A 22,194-nucleotide genomic window follows, 5' to 3' on the forward strand; every position below is an offset into this window, starting at 1 on the left:
AGCACCAATGTGACAAAACATCGTAATAAACAGCAATATTTACTTGCATATATTTTAACTAGAACATTTTAATACATGAAAAATGCTACACAGACTCTGCATTTGTTGAATTTGAAGTTTGAAACGGATTATTAAAATATTATAATTATTCTAACCAACTTGAATGCAGATTTGCTACTGAATTTAAATCAGAGACACTTAAAACATCTGTCTCTACGCTCATGCTTGAAAGGAGTGAGATAAGAAAGGATTGTAAAACCGGTCTAATTGCACAATATTTAGGAAACTTTATGGGCAAATAAATGCATTAAAATCATTGAGATATTCCCAATGCTTCTTAATTTCCACAATCACCACAAAAGCATTGCAAATTGTTGTGAACATGTTTTTTAAATTAAACTTTCCACGTCAAGTAAGATGGCAAAGCAGAAATATAAATGCATCCAGGTCACTTTGGCTTTAGAATTGAACGTGAGATGCAGAGAGAGTGATGTTGGCCGTAAACTGAGCCTGATTGTTCATGTGCCTGACAGGAGCCGCTGGAGTTCAGGAGTGAACGGTGGAAGCAGTGGAGGTGGGGGCAGTGGCGGAGGAAGCACAGGAGGCGGCAGTGGGAGCGGAGGCGGCGGCGGAGGTGGCGCTGGAGGAGGAGGATCTTCAGGCCGCTCCTCCACAGCGGCTCGTGATTCACGTAGACAGACCCGTGTGATCCGCACTGGCAGAGACAGAGGGTCCGGCCTGCTGGGCAGTCAGCCACAGCCTGTAATTCCAGCCTCTGTCATCCCAGAGGAGCTTATCTCTCAGGTAACGGTCTCTGCGGGAGACTCTTCATGGCTGATCCATGGCTGTGGGGATGGGTTAAAGACCTTCCTGACTTTTAAAGGGATACCTCACCCAAAAGGGAATATTCTGTTATTTAATCACCCTCATAACATTTTAACCCAGTATTTTCTTTTTTTTCTGTGAAACACAAAAGTACATACTAGGCAGAATGTTTACCATAAAATAAAAGATAAGTTTCTTTTTTTTAATTTTTTATTTTATGGCCAAAATAGCACCATAAAAGAAGTCCATATGACTTGTGCACTATATTTCAAGTTTTCAGCAGTCATACAGCAGCTTTGTGTGAGAAACAGAATGAAATTTACGTTTTTATTCACTGATAATCTTCCCCTCCGCCATAGCTCCAAAATTTAACTTGCTCTTATGTTTTTAAAATGTGTTCACTAGGCATGTCGCAATTATTAAATATTGTAATGGCAAATGCTCCTGGACATAACGGGTTCATATACACAATGTTAATGACACGTAGTGACACAGAGGACGAGACACACTCGTTTAATACAATTTAATAAAAGGTTTAATAAAAGAACATAAAAAAAATGTGAAAGTGAAGAAATTAGGACATAAATATTTTACGATTGCATAATCTAAAATAATATAAATATAATAATGTATATTTTGTTTGGAAAAAAAATCTATATATATAATGTTGTGCTCAAAAGTTTGCATACCCTGGCAGAAATTGTGAAATTTTGGCATTGATTTTGAAAATATGACTGATCATGCAAAATTCAAAAGTCTTGTATTTAAGGATAGTGATCATATGAAGCCATTTATTATCACATAGTTGTTTGGCTCCTTTTTAAATCATAATGATAACAGAAATCACCCAAATGGCCCTGATCAAAAGTTTACACACCCTTGAATGTTTGGCCTTGTTACAGACACACAAGGTGACGCACACAGGTTTAAATGGCAATTAAAGGTTAATTTCCCACACCTGTGGCTTTTTAAATTGCAATTAGTGTCTGTGTATAAATAGTCAATGAGTTCGTTAGCTCTCACGTGGATGCACTGAGCAGGCTAGATATTGAGCCATGGGGAGCAGAAAAGAACTGTCAAAAGACCTGCGTAACAAGGTAATGGAAATTTATAAAGATGGAAAAGAATATAAAAAGATATCCAAAGCCTTGAAAATGCCAGTCAGTACTGTTCAATCACTTATTAAGAAGTGGAAAATTCGGGGATCTCTTGATACCAAGCCAAGGTCAAGCAGACCAAGAAAGATTTCAGCCACAACTGCCAGAAGAATTGTTCGGGATACAAAGAAAAACCCACAGGAAACCTCAGGAGAAATACAGGCTGCTCTGGAAAAAGACGGTGTGGTTGTTTCAAGGAGCACAATACGACGATACTTGAACAAAAATGAGCTGCATGGTCGAGTTGCCAGAAAGAAGCCTTTACTGCACCAATGCCACAAAAAAGCCCGGTTACAATATGCCCGACAACACCTTGATGCCTCACAGCTTCTGGCACACTGTAATTTGGAGTGACAAGACCAAAATAGAGCTTTATGGTCACAACCATAAGCGCTATGTTTGGAGAGGGGTCAACAAGGCCTATAGTGAAAAGAATACCATCCCCATTGTGAAGCATGATGAAGCTCACTGATGATTTGGGGGTGTGAGCTCTAAAGGCACGGGGAATCTTGTGAAAACTGATGGCAAGATGAATGCAGCATGTTATCAGAAAATACTGGCAGACAATTTGCATTCTTCTGCACGAAAGCTGCACATGGGACGCTCTTGGACTTTCCAGCATGACAATGACCCTAAGCACAAGGCCAAGTTGACCCTCCAGTGGTTACAGCAGAAAAAGGTGAAGGTTCTGGAGTGGCCATCACAGTCTCCTGACCTTAATATCATTGAGCCACTCTGGGGAGATCTCAAATGTGTGGTTCATGCAAGACTTTGCATGACCTGGAGGCATTATGCCAAGACGAATGAGCAGCTATACCACCTGTAAGAATTTGGGGCCTCATAGACAACTATTACAAAAGACTGCACACTGTCATTGATGCTAAAGGGGGCAATACACAGTATTAAGAACTAAGGGTATGCAGACTTCTGAACAGGGGTCATTTCATTTTTTTCTTTGTTGCCATGTTTTGTTTTATGATTGTGCCATTCTGTTATAACCTACAGTTGAATATGAATCCCATAAGACATAAAAGAAATGTGCCTGCCCACTCATGTTTTCTTTAAAAATGGTACATATATTACCAATTCTCCAAGGGTATGCCAACTTTTGAGCACAACTGTATATTGTTAATGAGTTCCAAAAACAAGTGTAAATGTAACATTTACCAAAACTATAGCTGACCCAAAACAGAGACATATTTTAAGTATTTAGAAAAATGTTGATATTAAAAACAATTTTCATGTTATTGATATAGTTCTAAAGCCTTAATTATAAATCCTGTTTTATTATTTGATTTATATATTTGAAGTTAAATATGTAGAAATTACACATGCACCTTAAGAAATATGATTCAATGATTGATGATACAATTAATCAATGTAATTGCAATTATTTGATTAATTGTCAGCCAAATTTCATAATTGTCAGTGAATATGTAATGAAATTTCGGTCTGTTTGGTCTTCACACAAAGCTGTCAGATAGTTTCATTGTATGGTGTTAATTCTTCGAAACTTATTCTTTGTGGTCCATGGAAAAAATAGCAGCATTATGGATTAGAACCACATGAGGGTGAGTAATTAATGACAGAATATAACATTTTTTGGGTAAACTGTCCCTTAAAGGTATATGGACTTCCTGTGAGGCAGAATAATTTTATAACTCATTGGATTTGCTTCTGTTTTCAGGCGCAGGTGGTTCTTCAGGGAAAGTCCAGAAGTGTAATTATTCGAGAGCTCCAGCGCACAAACCTGGATGTAAACTTGGCTGTAAACAACCTGTTGAGCAGAGATGATGAGGATGGAGATGATGGCGACGACACGGCCAGTGAGTCCTACTTACCTGGAGGTAAACAAACAGGCTAGATCGGTAACACATCAGAAACCAAGTATTGATATTGATGATACATTTCCGTTCCTTCGTGTTTTTAGAAAGCCTCTGATTTTAAAAATCTTTTTTTGTTTTAATGGTGAATTGTGTAACTTTAGTAGAGCTGCAACTAACGATTATTTTGATAATCGATTAATGTAACGATTATTAGAATGATTATACGCTGATTATTGCAACGGTTAATCATTAGCTCTTAACCGATTATTCAGCATATGCCCCGACTTAAGTTTGTATTAAACGTGCTTGCTAACAATAAAGGGCGTCTCCGCGACAGAGTGTGCATCAGCCGGGTGCAGTTTCAATCTCTTCCCCCATAGATCGGGACATTCACGCAACTCATAGAAGAGGCGCTGACCGCACAGAGAAATGGCAGTTTCGGAGTTTGTAGTTATTTGTGATCTGCTTCTGTATTATTTGAACTTTAATAAAGCTATAATGCATTAAATATAACTGCATTAAAGATGTAATGCCGAGGTGTTACCTTTAACGACGCTCGACACGCTGATGAGTGACTCCAGTCAGGTCTCCTAAGCAACCAAATTGGCCAGGTTGCTAGGGAGGGTAGAGTCACATGGGGTAACCTCCTCGTGGTAACAATTAGTGGTTCTTGCTCTCAATGGGGCGTGTGGTAAGTTGTGTGTGGATCGCGGAGAGTAGCATGAGCCTCCACATGCTCTGAGTCTCCGCGGTGTCATGCACAACGAGTCACGTGATAAGATGCGCGGATTGACCGTCTCAACTGAGACTTGTCCTCCGCCACCCAGATTGAGGCGAGTAACCGCACCACCACAAGGACCTACTAAGTAGTGGGAATTGGGTATTCCAAATTGGGGAACAAAAAAAAGGACACTCGACATGCAAGTTTTGCTCCAGCTCCACTTATTCCACAACGAGAGTGCTTCTGTATTTACTTATTTTGTATTTTTGTATAATTCCCTCATACTTTGCGATCTACATCACCTGAAGCTGTGAAAGTTTAGAGTGCATCTGGACTGTGATCTGTGTAATTCTTCCTCTCCTCAGTCAGGTGTGAACTGCAGTGCTGCTCGTGTGCTTTAAACAAAGTTGCAGTTCTTCTACAGTGTATCTTAAGACTGTGATGTTCTTCCCTCTTACGAGCTTGTTTTGATACAGTGTCTTTCATACTTCTATAGAAGACTTGATGTCCCTGCTCGATGCAGACATTCACTCCGCTCATCCCAGTGTGATCATTGATGCAGACGCCATGTTCTCTGAGGACATCAGTTATTTTGGATACCCCTCTTTCCGACGCTCCTCCTTGTCTCGTCTCGGCTCCTCACGAGGTAAAGACCAAAGCGCACGTTCAGACAGTTTTGTGGAACTGCTGGTGCCACAACCACTGCCGCCTTCATAAATACACTAAGTCACAATTTACGCTCTACTAAATATTTGAGCGTTGCACCATTAAATTTATGTAGGATGTAACCCTACGTATAAATTAAATGTATACGGAAAGAGGACCAGGAGTAACTGATGGAATAAAAAAGCAGACTCATTGAATGACATCGATGAGCTCATGTTTTGGTTGACAGGCATCAGTAATTTCGACATATATGATGGTGTTGGCATTTACACTCATTTACATTTACGAGAGAAAAAAAAAAAGTTGCTGTTTTTAGGGTGCGTCTCCCGGTGTCAAGTTTCAACACATTAAAAAATATATATATATACTGTGTGTGTGTGTGTGTATGTGTGTATGTATGTATATATATATATATATATATATATATATATAATCACCCCTCATTTATTTTAGATACAGTTCCTATATATTATTATTTACACAGGGCAAATATACTATTTATTAAATCTACTTTTTATTACGTATCATATTTTAATGTCTGGAAAACCAGACTTTTTAAATATTACATTTTATAAATGCAATGACTGGAATTGTTTGGTTGAAGGGGGTACCAAACTGTGAATCCTGAACAAAACAGTTTGATGAATACATGTTTACACGCTGACAACAATGAAAGTAGCTACGTGGTTAGCTAGTTAGCTGTAAGCTCGTTGCCACAGAGTAAAAGATGGACTTTATTTACTTTCCAGCATTGCGTCTCACCAATTAGGTAACAGCAAAGCGTGAAATCAACACTCGCCACACACAATCCACCACCGCACCGTTGTCTGCTGAGCTGCAAAAAGATGCTCTGATGTTTACCTTTCAATCTGCTGCATTACTGACTGCACTGACAAACTATAGCTGGCTAACAGCAAACAGATGTGATAAACATGAGTGACATGGTTGTCAGGGACAGGGCTAACGTTATATAAAACGATGTGGTCATTTTTTTTAATTAACTTTCCAGTATGTGTTTACAAACTAGTTAGCAATTTAAGGAGAAGAGATCACTCAAATCCACACGGTTTAACTCCGCCCTGTCTGCAGAACCAATGTCAGTTCAGAGTCAGCTCTGTAAACAATGGAGTCGGAGCGTGCTCTGCTGGACAAACTACGCTATGACACCAGTTCTAAAGCATTGTTTTCTGCATTATATGTTCTGAAAAAAGTTTTCATATCGGTAAAATATACGGCGATACAGATATATCGGTGAAAGGCTAATATCGGCCGACCGATATATCAGTCAGGCACTAATCCACAGGTACACCTCTAATTCAGTACACCTACTATCAGAAGCTAATTGGCTAAAGGCTTGACATCATTTTTTGGAATTTTCCAAGCTGCTTAAAGGCACAGTTAACTTAGCATATGTAAACTTCTGACCCACTGGAATTGTGATATAGTCAATTAAAAGTGAAACAATCTGTCTGTAAACAATTGTTGGAACAATTACTTGTCATGCACAAAGTAGATGTCCTAAATGACTTGCCAAAACTATAGTTTGCTAATATGAAATCTGTGGAGTGATTAAAAAATGAGTTTTAATGACTTACACCTAAGTGTATGTGAACTTCTGACTTCAGCTGTATTAGCTCCGCCCAACAGGAAGTTGACCATTTTGGATTTTCTGAAAATCGTAAGCTCTGAACTTTTAAATACTCCTCCTAGGTGATTCATGAGACTGTCACCACATTTAGACAACATTATGCCAAGACATTAAAGATGTTAAGTTACAAGCAGATGTTAATATATCAGTGTTGCCATGGCGATGCATTAAATAATGGCGAAAAATGGGAAACAGGAAGTGTCTTATATCATATAATGCGGAAACTGAAACCAGGAGCGGGAGAGAGACATGCCTTGTCAGTGCAAGAGATCGAATGTCTGTTTGAAGCGCGATAGTGATCTGCTCTGTCACTGCACGAAATAATCTTTATTTTGTATTTTTATCAGCAATCTCAATAGAAACAGAATAAGCAGCTCATCGCGTCTCTTTGTGCACGTCATTATTACTGGTGTATGGTAACCTGTCAAACGTGTTTGCCGTTATGCGAAATGGAAAATAAAGTGAGCCCGGAGCACTTTGTGTTCACAATGCACGTTATTAGCCAACCTAACTCGGACCACTTCCTGAGATGGTCTCGGTTAGATTCGCTTTAAAGGGGTCTGTGATCGTTTGGATTGTTCAGATGTGAGCTAAAAATCCTGCGAACCACACTCTGAGACCTGAAACGGACCAAGTGTGAAAATGCCCTTATAGACATCCATTAGCCTCTGCAAACAGAATATATAGTACTTGAAGACCTTGCTGCATGTTTGTGGTGTTTGTGAATGTCTGTGCTTTTGAGAGAGTGTCCAGTGTCCTGCATGGTCATAATCGTTTCCCCTAGTGAGCCCTCTGTGAAAGGCCCTGCAGTTTTAACCCATGAACCTCAGCTAATGCTGGACATCTCCGTCACCAAGACAAGATCTTTCCACTGCTAATACGACCCACCAACTGACAAAAGCCAGTTGTGAAAACGGGTTGTTCACCCACAAATGACAATTCTGTCTTAATTTCCTCATGTTGCTTAAACCTGTACGACATTTAGTGGAACACAAAAAAAATGTTAGGCAGATGAGCCTCCGTCACCATTTTCTTTCTTTGTATAAAAAAAAGGGTCCATGGCAAAAAGTCAGTTATACAGGTTTTGATCAATATTAGGGTGGGTAAATGATGACAGAATGGTTATTTTTAGGTGAACTATCCTTTTAAGTTGTATACCTGTTCACATCTAGCCCATTTGTCTTATATTTTGCTCCTTTCTGGGGCTCTAAATTACCCCATTACCTAAATGGTCATGGATCCTTTCAATCAGTCATTTACAGCATAAAGGTCAATTATTTTTGGTGGTTGGTGTCACAGAAGTAAGTAAAATAGTTTTGCTATATACTTTGTTTTTTAGTCACTATGTAATTTGTATGAAATCTCACTATTCTAAGGGTCTTTCCCAGAGAGTGGCTTACTGTTATCCCACTGGTGTGACCCTATTGCATACCAGTTCTCCTTCTCCCCCTAGAGCGAGACTCTGAACTGCTCCGCGAGCGGGAGTCGGTCCTGAGGCTGCGCGAGAGGAGGTGGCTGGATGGAGCCTCCTTCGATGCGGAGCGTGGCTCCACCAGCCGCGAGGGAGAACCCAGCCTTGACAAGAAGAGCGTGCCTCTGCAGAGCCCTGTTACTCTGGGTGAAGAGCTGCAGTGGTGGCCTGATAAGGTGGGTCTTTATACTGCCGCTGTCCAAGAATACCACATTTCAGATTATTTCTGTGGAGATGCTGAATTTTAAGTATTCATACTATTAAGTCAATTAGGTGTACGCGAATATGACAAATTATTTAAGACATAATTATCAATTATTTCCCTTGATATTGTAATTGCGATTTAATGTTGATCAATAGATTTTACATTAAAAAAAAAAAAATTCTGTGGATCAACTGCATGCCATTTTTTTATTTTTTATTTAGGCAACACATCAAAAACAGAACTGCACATCCGGAACTGTTTCTGAATTACATAATTGTTGTTTTAAACATCGATAAATTAAGACTAGTTGCATATATGACATCTTTAGAACTCTTAGAAGAATAAAAAACCAAAGCTGCTGTTTTCAAATTTTGAATAAATTATGCACAGAGGTGAGTGGCAGACTTGTCTGTGATTGGACACAATTCTCAGCCACTGCAAAATGTTACGTTCAATAGAATAAATAGTCTGACATATGAAAGAATTGCCAGAAAATTCTAATTTTTTGACATTTAAATTGTTTTTAGTACCAATAGACAAACTATAAAAAGAAATTGTAAAAGAAGAAAAAGTTTGCACATTTTCTTATGTATCATATTTGATACATTAGACTTTAAAGGTCATTCTCCTCCTGAGGCCCAGTAATTCATTTTTATGTAGGACGTTTGCTTTTGAAGTTTTTGTACAGTGGTAAATCTTGGGATATTATCAGAGGACTCTCTGGGCTTTTCAGAGATGCCAAATGTTTCAGAGTTTGACCATTCCTCTCCTTGATCTATAAATATGGACTGAAATGTATCCCATCAAATACAATATGAATAAAATAATTTTTATCATATGTATTTTATGCACCAAACACTATATTGACATTTAAAAAAGGGAAATTGTAAATCATTTTTCGCTGGCTCTCAGGAACTTATGGTAAGATGACATCATAATAGCTTGTGATGTAAAATAATGAGATCTTTATAATGAATGCATAAATGAAAATACATAGAAATATTAGTTCACACTTTAAATGAGTCTTATAAAATAAATTTTTTTGATGAATGTAATGTAATGGTGATTGACAGATATTCCCTAAAAGCCTGTTGTATGTTTCATACATGGATTTCAAAGGGTGTTTTCAATAAAATAATATACAAAATTTTAACCAAGCACAAGTTGCTTATATTCAGCAAATACTCATTTTAAAATATCAGTAACAATATAATCATTACTGTCACTTTTACTTTATTAAAATAAGCTGTCATTTATCCCAACATAAGTCACTTTTCGTGCAAGCCATTTTAAATAGATTAAACATTGAAACCACTTTTTTCACAAATAACCATTAGATTGTGCCATAAACATGTGAACATGACATACTGTTGGTTGTTTGGCTCGTCAGCTTGAACAGAGAGTGAAAGAGGAGCCGTCACACGTTGTGATTTGTATTTGATGCACACAGCATTATAGGGTTAATCCTTGATTAATGTTAATTTCAACACATATTGAAAATTAAACTTCACCCAAAAATTAAAATTCTCTCATGATTGATCACCTTTAAGCCATCCCAGATGTGTATTCCTTCTTCAGCAGAATTGAAGTGAAGATTTTAAGCACATTTCAGCTCTTTTAGTCCATACAATGCGAGTAAACAGGTGCCATCAGTCTGCAGCATAGAAGTAATCCACACGACTCCAGTCGATCAATTAATGTCTTCTGAAGCAAATTGCTAGGTTTTTGTAACACTGTCACGTGGCACCCGTTACTTTTGGCAGCACGGTTCAGAATGTGCCAATCACAATCAAGTGGTACTGGAGGATTAAAAAAAAATATGTATTTATAGATACTGCTGTGGCAGATTTAACAAATATGAATTATTGCAACAATCAGTTTTAATTATAAATTACTTTCCAGAGTGAAAAAATTATATGAGATGTTAAACCTTCTGAGATTTGGAGGATTCAGTTTTGTGAGCCGTATAGCGCCTCCTTGTGTAAGGAAAGATTTGTGTCTCACAAAATAGGTAATTTCTGACAACATTTGGGTCAATATCAAAATATTTGTCCAGACACATTTTAGTCACGAAAAAAACTTTCAAATAGCCAAAAAAAGAAAAAAGCTATTTTATTTGATATTGTCACTTGCCTGGTAAAAAAAAATCCTTGTTATTTGGTACACTTCTGTGACATGTAAAGTTATTTATGTGTTTATATAAATAATAAACACTTATTTTTAATACAAGCATTAGTGCAAGGCCGAACAAGTGTGTAAAAAAGCTAAACAAAATTAGTAATAATAATTTTAATCATTTAAAAAGAATGTTTGTCCCTTGATTTCATGGCATTGGTGTTATCAATGATAAAAAAAATTTTAAAAAATCTTTTTGTTTTAACTTTTTTTTTTTAAATACAAAAAGTTGTGGAAAATAAAGGTCAAAGTTCAGAGGCTGCTTAAATATGCATATAGTGATTTTCCCCAGCATGTTAAGTTATTAATTCACATTTTAACTAATTTTCACACACAAATTTGGTGTTGTAATCCATTTAACCCTCATTAGTGTTACCTTGCTTCGTTCATGAAACAAAATTAAATAATAAAAGAAAGAACAACAGCCAAGTTGTCCTTTATGAATAAGAATAATGTCAACATGTTGTAAAATGTTTACCCTCAGCGTTAATGGGCAAAAACTGAACTGAACGAAAAAATGCCAGTATTTTGTAAGTTGGAAAGTCAACATTTTTTGAGAATGACCCATTTGCAGTTTGGGTCAGTTCCTCACATAAATCTGTGTGACTTTAGAAAACATGAAACATACAGTGCTGTGGAAGTATTTGCTCCATCCTGATTTCTTCAGTTTTTGTCTAAATCATAATAAATTGTTCATAACAAATTCAAACTAAATCTAAAATAAAACAAAGGCAATCTGAGTAAACACAAAATACAGTTTTTACATTTATAATGTAATTTATTGAAGCAAAAAAGTTATCCAATACCAACTGGGCATGTGTGAAAAAGTATTTGCCCCCTTAGTTACTACATCTAATCTATGAAACTGCATTCATAATAGGGTTCAGCTGGACTAGACACACCCAGACCTGATTACTGCCAGCCCTGTTCAATCAAATCAACACCTAAGTTATACTTTTTCAGCTGCATGAAGTTGGCTAAAAGGTCTCACCCAGTAGCACACTATGCCAAGGTCCAAAGAAATTCTAGAAATGATGAGGAAAAAGGTGTCTAGCTGGGAAGGGTTACAAAGTTATTTCAAAGGCTCTGAGACTCCAAAGAACCACAGTGAGAGCCATTATCTCTAAATGGAGAACACTTGGCACAGTAGTGAACCTTCGCAGAAGTGGCCGACCTCCAAAATTCCTCCAAGAGCACAGTGACGACTCATCCAAGAAGTCCCAAAAAAGCAAAGGACAGCATCCAAGGAACTGCAGGCGTCTCTCGCATCAATAAAGGTCACTGTTCATGACTCCACTATCAGAAAGACACTGGCCTAAAACGCCATCCATGGAAGAGTGTTGAGGCGAAAACCACTGCTAACCCAGATGAACATTAAAGCTCGTCTGAATGTTGCCAAAACACACCTTGATGATCCTCAAAGCTTTTGGGAGAATGTTCTGTGGACTGATGAGTTGAAAGTGGAACTGTTTGGAAGACAGGTGTCCCGTTACATCTGGTGTAAATCAAACACAGAGTTCCACAAAAAGAACATCATACCTACGGTCAAGCATGGTGGTGGTAGTGTGATGGTGTGAGGATGCTTTGTTGCTTCAGGGCGACTTGCTATTCAGAGAAACATGATTTCTGCTCTCTACCAGAAAATCCTAAAGGAGAACGTCCGGTCATCACTCGCAAGCGCAACTGGATTATGCAAGATAATGATCCAAAGTATAGGAGTGTGTCCACCTCTGAATGACTCAAAAGAAGCTAAATTTAAGTTTTGGAGTGGCCTAATCAAAGTCCTGACTTGAACCTGATTGAGATGCTGTGGGGGGACCTTAAATGGGAAGTTCATGCTCGAAAACCCTCCAATGTGGCTGAACTAAAGTGGTTCTGCAAAGAAGAGTGGGCCAAAATTCCCCCACAGCGTTGTGAAAGACTGATCTCCAGTTATCGGAAGCATTTTTTTGTTGTTGCTGCTAAAGGTGGTACAACCAGCTATTGAGTTTAAAGGGGCAGTTAGTTTTTCACATGGGTGATATAGGTGTTGGATTACTTTTTTGCTTCAATAAAAAATAGTTTTGATATATGTTTACTCAGGTTGCCTTTGTGTTGTATCTCGTTTGAAGATCTAAAACAATTTAGTATGCAAAATACACAAAAATAGAAGAAATCAGGACAGAATCACAGCACTGTAGCACGAGTCATATGGACTGCTGTTTACGGACACAGTTATTCACTTTTGTTGGAAAGCGAAGTGCGTTTTAAGGGAGCACACTACAATTGAACATCAGTTTCATCATGCATGAACCAAGAACTGTTACTGTGAGAATGTGTAGTTAAAGATGCACATTGAGATATGTTGTACTTGTAATAAGTGGCATTTTATAAATGTTAAATGAACAAATTTAGATTTGATAAAATATCTTTTTTTGGTCATTTTGGATATCCTTATTTGTTGTTGACTCTTAAATGTGGTGGCCAATTTGTTTGAACACCTTAGCCTTTTAGTCTCCTTTAGGCTTAATTTAGTTATCTCTTTCATTTTATTGGTTGCAAAGTTGTTTATTCCATGTTCTTCGATTCTTTTAGGACTATGTAACGAAGTTTGTGAGTATTGGGGCTTTATACTCTGAGCTGATTGCTGTCAGCACTAAAGGAGAACTCTATCAGTGGAAGTGGAGTGAGCCCGAACCTTATAGAAACGCACAAGTAAGATTCTCAATATGTAGCAGACAGATGACTAAATTCTTGAAACGGTTGGATTTGATGGTCTTAAATCTATTCCTGTTTCACAGAATCCTTCTATACATCACCCTCGTGTCCCTTTCCTGGGTCTGACCAGTGAGAAGATCACTCACCTGTCTGCCAACAGTATCAGAGCCACAGTTGCCACAGAGAGTAACAAGGTGAGATAATAGCTGCATAGTGAAGAAGTCGTCTGCATTCCTGTGGGACATGATTATAATTGTGACGTGGGACAAAAATGGAGGTGTTGGAGGGGGTGGTATTCCTAAGAGTTGTCAGCGCCTTCTTGCTTTAAAAAAAAAAAACAAAAAAGAAAGAAAGAAGCTAGACATGGCACAATGATTGGAACAAAGTGCAGGTGTCTCAAGACATGTTTTTAAAGGGATAGTTCATGCAAAATGGAAATTCTCGCATCATTTATTCGCCTTCATGCCATCCCAGATGTGTATGACTTTCTTTCTTCTGCAGACACAAACAAAGATTTTTAGAAGAATATTTCAGCTCTGTAGGTAAGTAAATGGTGACCAAAACTTTGAAGCTCCAAAAAGCTCAAAGGCAGCATAAAAGTAATCCATAAGACTCCAGTGGTTAAATCAATGTCTTCTGAAGCGATCCAGTCAGTTTTGGGTGAGAACAGACCAAAATGCAGCTCGTTTTTCACTATAAATCATGACATTAGCTGTCTCCTTGGCGATCATGATTTCAAGCTCAATTACACTTTCTAGCACTCTGCGCATGCGTCAGGCACTAGGAAGTGAAAACGAGCTTGAAATCATGTTAGTGCCTAGAGGCTCCAATAGCAAGATATACAGTGAAAAGTAGTTTTATTATGGTCTGTTCTCACCCAAAACCGTTTAGATCACTTTAGAAGACATTGGTTAAACCACTAGAGTCCTGTGGATTACTTTGGTGCTGCATTTATGTACTTTTTGGAGCTTCAAAGATCTGGTTACCATTCACTTGCATTGTATTTGTTTGTGTTCTACAAAAGCAAGTCAGTCATGCAGACTGCATGAGGGTGAGTAAATGATGAGAGAATTTTCCTTTTTGGGTGAACTTCTTTTAACTTGACACGCTTTTTAGTAAATATGTTCATAGTAAAACAAAGAAAATGGGTTCATTGTGAACAGCCCCTTATAGTAGCCAATGAATAAATTAGGAGTTTGAAAAGTAAACGTAATATTTTTGTGACCTCTGGTAAAAATAAAATTGTTAGAATGCTGAAATGAGTTAATAACCCAGAAAAATCTGTTCTGCTCAGACTTCTACAGTCAACCTTCTCACCCATTACGCTATCGTTAAGTGTCCTCAAATGTCCATTAACCAAATGGTCCATGTTTGTGTGTTTAGGTGGCAACATGGGTGGATGAAACTCTGAGCACTGTGGCCGCTAAACTCGAACATGGAGCACAAACGTTCCCAGAGCTTCAGGGCGAGCGCATCGTCTCTCTACACTGCTGTGCTCTGTATACCTGTGTTCAGCTGGAGAGCAGCCTTTACTGGTGGTGAGCCTGCAGAATTGCGACTGCTTATTTATATCATAGTTTGTCCTGTTATGCTTGTGTGACTTCTGAGTTTCTGTTTTTCCAGGGGTGTTGTGCCTTTTAGTCAGCGGAAAAAGATGCTTGAAAAGGCAAGAGCCAAGAACAAAAAGCCAAAGTCAAGTGCAGGCATCTCCTCTATACCCAACATCACAGTAGGAACTCAGGTGAGGAGCATGCTAGTGTGCACGACTGCTTTTTACTCTCTCATTGAGCTCTCTGTTTAGCTGAGAAACAGCCCTGTGGACATTCACCATCACCATGGATAACAATCAGCCTTTGTGATATTTGCTGGGGAAAAGGTTTAGATCAGATCTAAGCAGAACAGTGTCTTATCACTTCTTCAGTGGGAGAAGCTGCTTATTGGTCACTGCCAAGGTCATGAGAGCGAAAACATCAAACATGGTGGTGGTCTTGCCTTAATAGGGGATTACAGTGGTTTTGTCTCTGCCTTCAGGTGTGCCTGAGGAATAACCCTCTATATCACGCTGGTGCCGTGGCCTTCTCTGTCAATGCTGGAATCCCTAAAGTCGGCGTTCTGCTCGAGTCCGTGTGGAACATGAACGACAGCTGCCGGTTCCAGCTCCGCTCGCCAGAGAGCCTCAAGAACATGGAGAAGAGCACAAAGACGCAGGAGATCAAGCAAGTCCTCTTGTGTTCTATAGCTAAACCTATGTGTAGAGATCATTCTGCATCGTACTGATGGATGTTCTTGTTTTTTAGGACTGAGAGTAAACCGGAGCTGGTGAAGACAGAAATGGGCCCTCCGCCCTCACCAGCATCCACATGCAGTGACACGTCTTCAATCGCCAGCAGTGCTTCTCTGCCCTACAGTACGTATGTTTTACTGCTATCCCCAGCTGCTCTGCTCTTCTACAGACTGGATACTGGTCTAAAAACTACCCTGTTATATTGTAATTTCTCACATACATTGTAAGTGGCCTACATTTTAGTTAGACTTCTGTAATTTACTCACAAAACACATCAGGGCTCAGGCAGGCTGAGAAAACGTCCACATAATCAGTTTTAATTAAGCATTGCCTAACATGGTGTTTTCATTTGTTTTTTTTTTGCATGTTCCTCACAGTCACCCTGCTAGTTATTGTGCAAGTAGTTATTATGATGCAGCTTTGTTAAACAAAGTGCATGTAGCAAAGTACTAAAACTTTCTTTTGAACAAAACACATTTCCCCTGCACACATTAATCAGGATTAAAAATAAAACAACCTCGCACAAACAAACACGTTGGCTTAAAATAGTTACAGGATTCCCACGGTCATGGAAAACGTGGAAATATTAGGGAATTTTAAAAATGTGATTAATAGAATCCTAAAGTTGGTCAGTTTCTATAATGAATATCCAGTTTTCTAGTTGCGTTTGGCTTAAAACAATTCCATAAGCTTGAAATTCCAATTTTTGAGTGCAAGCTTTATAACATGATTTAACCCTTTAAGCTCTGAGGGTGTTTTTAAAGATTTACTGTTTCAGTGGCATACCCATAATTAAAGGCTTATAACTCGACCAAAAAAAAAAAAAGAGGGTCAAATGTTTAGTATCATTGTAAAGAAAACATTTTAATGATATAGATTGATAGATTATGAGACTCTCAGCCTATGAAGCTACTAAAAAATCAAATATCTTGAGCCAAAAATTAACATTTTGCCTGTTTTTTTTATTTGACATTATAAATCTATGTAAATAAGGTGGCTCAGAAAAACTACTTTGTTTTTGTTTTTTTGCTCCCAATCATGTCAACTGTAACAAAGCAATCAAAAAAGTTATAGCATTACAAAAATAATTTATCAAAGTGTCCAAAAGCCTCTCCAAACAAATAAAATATAATAATTATACATAACTAATTACACATGCATACACAACAATGACTAAAGGTTTGTATAGCATGCAGACATGATTTTAGTAATGAGATTTCACAGAATGAGTTTCATTCTGTGTCATTTGAGTCATCATTGAGTCTGTGACATGAGCGATACCTATTTTGTGTTGGTCAAGACTAGTTATTAACATTTGAAATTTTTATTGTATTTTTTTTTTTTTCAGGTCCACGAGAAAAAAACTACAATCTAAACCAACACAAAATAGGTATCATTCTAAAGCTTAGAAGCTCTGCTTCCCAATGCATGTGAATGCATATATAACAAACTACATGAGGTGAACCCAGAACTAAATCAAGGAGTTTGTTATTATTTTGAAAATAGATTTGACCAGGTCGTATATACGAGATGTTGAATCGGTCACTCAAAACTCATTCATTCATACTTATTGAAAGGGGAAGAGAAACCTGTTTGTGATTTATGTAAGAATTTCTTGAGTTTAAAGCATAGTTTAATAGAATGTCCATTTCTAAATGATATTAGACAACGTTTTCATTCAGAAAATATATTAATGGACATTTTTTTAAAAGGTTTCTCCTGGAATAATTGTAGAATTTCTATCATATATTAAACTGAAAGATTCTATATAATTGTTATTGTTACTATTGTTATTAGTGTTATGTATATTTTTGTATATTGATTGTTTTTAAGACTAAATTGTTAAATTATTGTAAACAATGTTTAAACTGAAATACTGTTGTTTGTGCCATGAATATAGCCATTGCTGCTGCTATGGCATCAAATTATAAATAAATAAATTCCCGCATGTAGGCATTGACCAAAACTGAACAAGTTCTTTGACATTTGCAGACAAATCAGAAGTGTTCCATTTTGATAATTTTTTTTTAAACATTTTGCACTGTACATATTATCGTAATTGGTAAAAACATCAAACTCATCAAATAGCCACTTGTCATGTGATGTTGGAAAGCTCTCACAGCATCCCTATTTGTTTTACTCGTAGATAGGAATGTAATGGTGTCTCCACTGTTTTAAAAAGAGACGATTATCAAACCATTGACACTTATAATTCACGGTATTGCATTCTTGGAATTACTTTGATTTTTTCCCCCTAAAATACAAAGAATGAAAGTTTCCATTGTGTATATATATTAGTTAAATAAGAGAGAATTGGGCACATTTACATAGCATCATATAAACTTGATGAAATAAATCTCTAACTTGCGGCAACCTTCTGTTTCACTCAACCGTCACTTCATTTTAAAAGCCACACTAGTGAACTGCACGGCCGTTCAAACTTATGCACGCCAAAGCACATATGCTTTAAGAAAACATCAGTCGTAGAGATGGTAGAAGTGTTTTGAAGTGGCCAATTCAGAATATTAAAAGTACTTTATGCAACCAGTTTAAACATTCTGTCCATCATAACAAACTCTACGTTTCATCACAATCATAGTAAAACCATTCAGTAAACCAGATAATTAATGCACAGCATAGAGGGTTTAAATATCAGAAATATCCACAGATAGAGAGTCTCTAACGTTAATTAATGAATAGAATACAACAGACATACTGTTTTATTCTCAGACTGAAAGCTGTTTATTTGTATACAGCATAGAATTACAAAGCATAGAGATGTGTATTTGCTGAGGTAATTTAATTTAACTGAGCGCTTCTGACTTTTGAGCAGATGAAGGGAAGTCAGGATTTGGGCAGCTGCCCCCCGGTCCGAGTGCCTGCCCAATACAATCTCTGTCAGTGCGACTTATACAGAGATGTGACTTATCTTTTTGTTTTTCTCTGAACAACATGATTTTGACTAGGTGCGACTTATATTCAAGTGTGAGTTTATTTCCGGAAAATATGGTACCTCATAAATAAATATTAAACTGCTAATATTTTTAGCAAGTCACTTTAATACCGTGATACTGTAATACCACAATAGTTTTTGTGAAGGTTATCGTACCGTGACATTTCATACCGTTACACCCCTATTTACAGACAAAAATATAACAATAGCTAAGTATATGCCTTTGAACATACATGTTTTGTGTGAACAGGTGTTGCTTCTATGCTGCGTTTTCATTTACAACTTCGCGGAAAATAAACAACATAGAATATCACATACTTTCCTGTATCAGATGATGTCATCAAATTTTTGCAGCGTCATTTAAAGCTAAACCCATCGGGCTCAGTTCAAATTGCTCCAACCAGTGGTGATAGTCCTCCGCATTTAATTTAATTTAATTATAATAACATATGGCCGCCAGGTGATGGCGCCAAATACATGACACAGACTCAATGATGACTCAAATGGCACAGAATGAAACTCATTCTGTGAAATCTCATTACTAAAATCATGTCTGCATGCTATGCAAACATTTAGTCATTGGTGTGTTTGCATGTATAATTAGTTCTTATGTACAGTTATTATGTTTTATTTGTTTGGAGAGGCTTTTGGACACTGGGATAAATTACTTTTGTAATGCTATAATGTTTGATTGCTTTGGTGTATCAACACAAAATTGACATAATAGGGAACAAAACAAATGCACCTTAAAGAGCCACCTTATTTACACCCTGAGATATGTAATATCAAATCAGAAAAAATAGTAGAAAAGTTCACTTTTGGCTTCTGCTGTGCCACAGAGAGAAGACGCTCAACACCTGCGCCAAAGGAAGAGGAGAAAGTAAACGAGGAGCAGTGGCCTCTGAGAGAGGTCGTCTTTGTTGAGGACGTTAAAAACGTCCCTGTGGGAAAGGTGGGTACAGATGCAAATGTCGGCTAGCTTCATCCAGTGGAGACCAAAACTACAAACGTATTATTTCTTTACACCGTTTGTGTTTGTATCCTTATAAGTGACGATTTGAAATGCTTTTCATATGCAGCAACTCTGGTTTGGAACAGAGTCTTGTATAGTTGAGTTTATTTTAACGTTATATAAGCTTTAATGTTTTGACACCTTATTTGCAACAGTTCTCTCTTTTGAACTCAAGGTGCTGAAAGTGGATGGTGCATATGTTGCGGTGAAGTTTCCAGGGACGTCTAGCAGCGTGAACAGCCAGAGCGCTGCTCCCTCTGACTCAGACCCCTCTTCACTGCTGCAAGACTGTCGACTCCTCAGAATAGATGAGCTACAGGTACATGCACACACTCTTCTATGCATTCTTTAAAAATATAAACTATCGTTTTACAACCCACTCAGATGGTGATTCGTAGCGTCAACTATGTTGTAATGCAGTCTTGTCGGCTGAGAGACATTTTTCTTTTCTTTTGATCAGGTTGTTAAAACTGGTGGAACGCCAAAAGTTCCGGACTGTTTTCAGCGCACACCTAAAAAACTTTGTATCCCAGAAAAAGCTGAAATTTTAGCTGTGAATGTTGACTCCAAAGGTGACTGTATTTTCAATGTAAATAAGACTTTGTGAATTTGCCCTGTGCACCTGCCTGAGTCTTTTGATGTTTTTCATACTGCAGGAGTTCATGCCGTTTTGAAAACGGGAAGCTGGGTAAGGTACTGTATCTTTGACTTGGCCACTGGTAAAGCTGAGCAGGAGAATCATTTCCCCACCAGTAATCTGGCCTTTCTTGGTCAGAGTGAAAGTCATGTGGCCATTTTCACTGCTGGCCAGGTGAGACCATCATAAAGCCTGATACTATGTTTCACAAACACTCAGAACATCTCATTGTACAATAAGGGGGGAAAATATTCCTCTGAAGTCTTTGTGTGTGTTCCGCAGGAGAGTCCCATCATTTTGAGGGACGGTAATGGCACCATTTATCCCATGGCTAAAGACTGTATGGGTGGAATACGTGACCCTGATTGGCTAGACCTGCCGCCCATCGCCAGTCTGGGAATGGGAGTTCACTCTCTCGTCAACCTCCCCAGTAACTCCACAATCAAAAAGAAGGCAGCCGTTATCATCATGGCTGTAGAGGTATGCAGCAACAGTTTTTGTACAGACTTTGATTAGTGTTTTAAAAAAAAAAAAGTGTGTTTCAGTATGTTTGACTATCTGACTAATGTGCACACCATCTGCAATGGTTCATGCCAAACTCCTGCAAAATCTTAAGTGATGAATTTGCAAATGAACGCAAAGTGCTCCGTTTAATATAATATAGTATGATAAAATATATTGTTCAAGTTGGCTGGGTTCCAATTACTGGTAAAGCCAAGCTTGCACTACATGACTTTCAGTCGATGCACTGTGACTCGCAGTCCTGTTTTTTGTCGTGCTGGTGCGAACACAACATCAGTGGTTCTCAACCAGGGGGCCGGGACCCACTAGGGGGCATCAGCACACTTCCAAAGGAGCCTCAAGTTGACTTAATTTAAAACAAGAAATAATTAAAATAATTTAACTTAATTAAAATGCTAAAATACTTTAAGATGCATGCTGACAAATAATAAACAGACTCTTTTTGAAACTTCTAGAATCAAAAATGACACGTCTAGTTTTAGGCGAGGGGACCTTCAAATGTTGTTTTGGACAGTGGAGGGCCTTGGAGTCAGAAATGTTGAGAACCACTGTCCTACAGGACTGTAGTGGATCAACTACATGACCATTTGTCCCTGACTGAGGCCATGTGTGCACTGTTATTAAAAGATGAGTTTTGGGTGATTTGATCACAAATGTACAAGCGAGACATCACCGCTACACCTGGTTGTCTCTTTTGACCATTTGTGTTTGGATTTCGAGGTGAGAGTCTCTTGATTTCATGTGGATATGCATCAGCCATTACGTCTGTGTATTACTGCATGATAATAAAGTGCAAATAAGTAAAAGACGAGAAAGAAAAGCACTAAAAACCGGCGCACAGTTTCTCTTAATTATACGCAAACATAACGTTTAGAGCAGATTTTTATTTTATTTTAGAGCAGTACCTGTAATTGAGTTTCTATTGTGCATGCAGCTCATATCCGTGTTCCTATTGTACATGTTCATGCACTCGCTTTTTTAAATGTTCCAGTCGTACACTTATTTCCCTTTAAATCCGCACGGAACCGGCACAAAAACTGACGTTACAGCTGCATTTAGCATCATCCCGTTTCAAACAAATTACCCCAAATCTTAAAATTAATTCACAAACACACACAGTTTATTCTTAACATGTCAACAAACATAAAAGAACGGCTCTCGCCTGATATTGCGCTTATTGGCACCATTTCAAAGGAAGAAAATAAAAAAAACTGAGTAGGGAGATGTGGGTGAGTTATTTTATTTTTTTTGTCTCCTGCTACCCAATACCTTGCTCTCCTCTTAACAGACTTGAAAGAATGGCTCGTGCCTGTTTTTACGTGTATTTGCAAAGGAAAAAAATAACATTTGGAATAATGAAGACAGCGAGTAGGGAAATGTGGGTGAAGTTTCATT

At 37.9% G+C, this 22,194-nt stretch overlaps 1 protein-coding gene across 5 annotated transcripts in view; it reads left to right on the plus strand.

The window, feature by feature from the left end:
• LOC127453594 (E3 ubiquitin-protein ligase UBR5-like) overlaps positions 1-22,194 on the plus strand; it is an 82,707-nt gene that overhangs the window by 20,058 nt on the left and 40,455 nt on the right. For 3 of the 5 annotated variants that reach the window (XM_051720065.1, XM_051720066.1, XM_051720069.1), the window contains exons 6-21: positions 534-804; positions 3,670-3,829; positions 5,026-5,175; positions 8,279-8,490; positions 13,269-13,388; positions 13,475-13,585; positions 14,775-14,929; positions 15,015-15,132; positions 15,423-15,607; positions 15,689-15,798; positions 17,024-17,065; positions 19,468-19,580; positions 19,816-19,959; positions 20,101-20,212; positions 20,297-20,451; positions 20,560-20,757. In XM_051720065.1, the coding sequence (XP_051576025.1) occupies positions 534-804; positions 3,670-3,829; positions 5,026-5,175; positions 8,279-8,490; positions 13,269-13,388; positions 13,475-13,585; positions 14,775-14,929; positions 15,015-15,132; positions 15,423-15,607; positions 15,689-15,798; positions 17,024-17,065; positions 19,468-19,580; positions 19,816-19,959; positions 20,101-20,212; positions 20,297-20,451; positions 20,560-20,757 (2,356 nt within the window). The remainder of the gene's footprint in view (positions 1-533; positions 805-3,669; positions 3,830-5,025; positions 5,176-8,278; positions 8,491-13,268; positions 13,389-13,474; positions 13,586-14,774; positions 14,930-15,014; positions 15,133-15,422; positions 15,608-15,688; positions 15,799-17,023; positions 17,066-19,467; positions 19,581-19,815; positions 19,960-20,100; positions 20,213-20,296; positions 20,452-20,559; positions 20,758-22,194) is intronic. The other 2 variants (XM_051720067.1, XM_051720068.1) reach the window with 2 other exon arrangements.

Source organism: Myxocyprinus asiaticus, chromosome 16 (genome assembly GCF_019703515.2).
Source record: "Myxocyprinus asiaticus isolate MX2 ecotype Aquarium Trade chromosome 16, UBuf_Myxa_2, whole genome shotgun sequence".
Classification (NCBI taxonomy): domain Eukaryota; kingdom Metazoa; phylum Chordata; class Actinopteri; order Cypriniformes; family Catostomidae; genus Myxocyprinus; species Myxocyprinus asiaticus.